This window comes from Cyprinodon variegatus, unplaced genomic scaffold, assembly GCF_000732505.1.
Source record: "Cyprinodon variegatus isolate N-32 unplaced genomic scaffold, C_variegatus-1.0 Scaffold927, whole genome shotgun sequence".
Lineage (NCBI taxonomy): Eukaryota > Metazoa > Chordata > Actinopteri > Cyprinodontiformes > Cyprinodontidae > Cyprinodon > Cyprinodon variegatus.
The window spans coordinates 93,356-97,133 of NW_015151380.1; the positions used below are offsets into that span (position 1 = coordinate 93,356).

Below are 3,778 nucleotides of genomic sequence, written 5' to 3' on the forward strand. Positions count from 1 at the left end.
TAAAGAGGTGAAACTCTATTATTTTTAAAATGCATGTTAATTTTCTAACAAAATACAATAGAAATGATTAAGAAGTAAAGATGTTATCTTTAAATTCCCCATTAAAAATGTCATCAAGTTTCCATTCCATGTTTTTCTGTGCAGCTGAATAATTCAGTGATTTTTTTGTTGTTGTTAGTGAATCTGGTGGATATCTGTGGCCAAACAATCCAAAGAGATGGAATGATCATCAATTCACACCAGGGATCCAAGAAGCACTACTTTGTGACCACAGGGACCGACTGTCACCTCACCATGCTGGCCAGCTCGCCTAAAGAAAAGGTCCAATTCTACTTTCGTTTCTTCCTGGTCTACAGCTTACTCAGAGTTGCTCCACTAAACCCCGCCCCTCTCATCCAAGAGTCCTCACATGGCTCCGCCTCTCTCAACTTGAAACTCCAGCCCACCTCTAGTTCAAGCCCAGACGATCCTTGTTTCGCCGGATCCTATCTTCAGTTCTATGATGGCAGAGACATGCGCTCGCCACCTCTTGGGCCTCCTCTTTGTGGGAAGACTCCTCCCAAGCCAGTGCTGTCTACAGGACAATATCTGACCCTGAGGCTGGTGACACGGGGAACCCAGCCCAGGGTTGATTTTGTTGGAGACTTCACCTCTTTGAGACTGGGTAGGAAACACAGACACCTTTTGAATACAAGCTTAAACTAAGTCTTAAAAAAGATCCCAAAAGCAATGAAAACTATAAAGGTCGCATAGTTTTGTCCATTTTCTGCAGGTACGTTAAAAGGCTTAATTAAGGACATTGTTGGTGGTATGTAGAAAGCCCTAAATTGAACCCCAGTGGGCCTCAGCAGATGGCCGCTCACACTGAGCCTGGTTCTGCTGGAGGTTTCTTCCTGTTCAAAGGGAGTTTTTCCTGGACGGGGCCGCCTGTGGAGCTGGTTGACAGTTGCCTTTTGTATCTATGCTTCTTTTTCTATGTCTGCTTCTGTCTCATTGAACCCCCGTGGGCCTCAGCAGATGGCCGCTCACACTTTGGCACTGGAGTTTTCTTCCTGTTAGGGGAGTTTTTCCTCTCCACTGTCACTACAAGCATGCTTAGTGTGAGGGATTGCTGAAGAGTCAGTGAGTCGATGCAATCAGATGGTTAAACTTGTGAACCAATCTGACTGGATGATCTGGTTGTCTCTGTAAAGTGCCTTAAGATGACATGTGTTGTGTAAATTGGCGCTATATAAATAAACTGAACTGAATTGAATAAATAAATGCAGGTAGGAGCATCACATGCTTAGACAATGTTACGTTTTAGAGAGTGAGAAGTTGTTCAGTGAAACCACAGCGCAGCACTTTCATTGGCATGACAGGGTGGAGGAGCGGCTAGCTTTAGAGACTGATTAAGCATGATATTGGATAAGATGAGCATTCTGATGCTTAATGAGGGATACTCCAGCAGGACAAATTGATGTGAATGCCGACGATGGTCTGTCAATCACCAGGTACTTCTAAACATGCAACATGTGTCAAAACATTTAAGATTATATTTATTTGGTTACAGAGACTTCAGCAATAAATCAAATACCCCCACAGCTCCTCCACTTTTGCCGCATTAGAATTAGGAGGAAATTTTTATGTTTTTTCAGATAAAAATCTAAGAAAAATTTGTTCTATTTCTGTTTAGCCTGTCTTTCTCTGTCCTTGTTATCGTCTCCAAAGTGTTTTGGTTCATTCCTTTTTTTACTTTGGAGGTCTGGAATGTGGGACCATCTCACAAATTAATACACTTTAAACTACACCTGTAATCAGAAGCTCTGGCTGAGCGTTTATGGTTACTGTCACAATGTTACACTGGAAAAAATCTAAATCTAGATAAGTAATTTTTTCTTAAAATGAGTGCATTTGTTCTTGGATTAAGTAGGTAAAAGAGACATTTTGTCAATGGAACCAGACAATTTACATTTAAAGTAAGAAAACATAATTGCATTGTCTTATTTTAAGTGCATTTTGTCTAAATATCTTATTTTAAGACTAAAAATACTAATTCCATTGGCAAATCATCTCATTAACCCACTCAAATTAAGGTTAAATACACTTAATTTAAGACATTTTTACTTATTTCTAGATCTTTTTTCCAGTGTGAGCCGGGCATACACACTGGAAAAATTTGAAATCTTTCTTAAAATAAGTGCATTTGTTCTTGGATTATAGGAGGTAAAAGAGACATTTTGCCAATTTAACAAGACAATTTACACTTAAAATAAGAAAACACAATTGCATTGTCTTATTTAAGGTGCATATTATCTAATGATCTTATTTTAAGAGTAAAATTACTCATTCCATTGGCAAACTATGTAATTTATCTACTCAAATTATGGATAAATACTCTTAATTTAAGATTTTTTTTAACCTATATCTAGATTGTTTTTCCAGTGCACTGTGTGATATTTTCAATCGTTGCACACTGGAAAAAATTGAAATCTAGATAAGTTATTTTTTCTTAAAATACGTGCATTTGTTATTAAATTGGGGAGGTAATAAAAATTGCCAATGGAACCAATATTTACCTACTCAAATTAAGTGTAAATACACTTAAAACCCTGAAACCGCAGGGTTTCAAAATTCACAGCTGCATGTTCCTACACTGCAAAAAATGTAAATCTAAATAATTGTTTTCTTCAAATAAGTGCATTTTTCTTGGATTGAGGAGGTAAAAGAGACATTTTGCCAATAGAACAAGACAATTTACATTTAAAACAAGAAAAGACAATTGCATTGTCTTATTTTAGGTGCATATTATCTAATTATCTTATTTTTAGAGCACAAATACTCATTCCATTGGCAAACTATGTAATTTATCTACTCAAATTATGGATAAATACTCTTAATTTAAGATTTTTTTTTTTTACATATATCTATATTGTTTTTCCAGTGCACTGTGTGATATTTTCAATCGTTGCAGACTGGAAAAAATTGAAATCTAGATAAGTAATTTTTTCTTAAAATAAGTGCATTTGTTCTTGGATTAAGTAGGTAAAAGAGACATTTTGCCAATGGAACAAGACAATTTACACTTAAAATAAGAAAACATAATTGCATTGTCTTATTTTAGGTGCATATGATCTAATTATCTTATTTTAAGAGTAAAAATACTCATTCCATTGGTAAACTATGTAATTTACCTACTCAAATTATTGATAAATAAGATATTTTTTTTACTAATATCTATATTGTTTTTCCAGTGCACTGTGTGATATTTTCAATCGTTGCACACTGGAAAAAATTGAAATCTAGATAAGTTATTTTTTCTTAAAATAAGTGCATTTGTTATTGAATTGGGGAGGTAAGAGACATTTTGCTAGTGGAACAAATATTTAGCTACTCAAATTAAGTGCAAAAACACTTTAAACCCTGAAACCGCAGGGTTTAAAAATTCACAGCTCACAATGCATGTTCTTACACTGCAAAAAATTTAAATCTAAGTAAATTTTTTTCTTCAAATAAGTGCATTTTTCTTGGATTGAGGAGGTAAAAGAGACATTTTGCCAATGGAACAAGACAATTTAAATTTAAAACAAGAAAAGACAATTGCATTGTCTTATTTTAGGTGCATATTATCTAATTATCCTATTTTAAGAGTAAAAATACTAATTCCATTGGCAAACTTTGTAATTTATCTACTCAAATTATGGATAAATACTCTTAATCTAAGATTTTTTTTTTACTTATATGTATATTGTTTTTCCAGTGCACTGTGTGATATTTTCAATCGTTGCACACTGGAAAA

General features: G+C 34.6%; 2 protein-coding genes across 2 annotated transcripts in view; one reads left to right on the forward strand and one right to left on the reverse strand.

The window, feature by feature from the left end:
• Positions 1–3,778, reverse strand: part of LOC107099985 (citron Rho-interacting kinase-like) — a gene marked incomplete at its 3' end in the record, with an annotated part of 111,200 nt that overhangs the window by 93,085 nt on the left and 14,337 nt on the right. The gene's annotated exons all lie outside the window — the stretch shown is intronic.
• Positions 1–3,778, forward strand: part of ldlrad2 (low density lipoprotein receptor class A domain containing 2) — a 50,723-nt gene that overhangs the window by 541 nt on the left and 46,404 nt on the right. Inside the window, exon 2 of the mRNA XM_015398328.1 lies at positions 179–664. Coding sequence (XP_015253814.1) covers positions 179–664 — 486 coding nt within the window. The remainder of the gene's footprint in view (positions 1–178; positions 665–3,778) is intronic.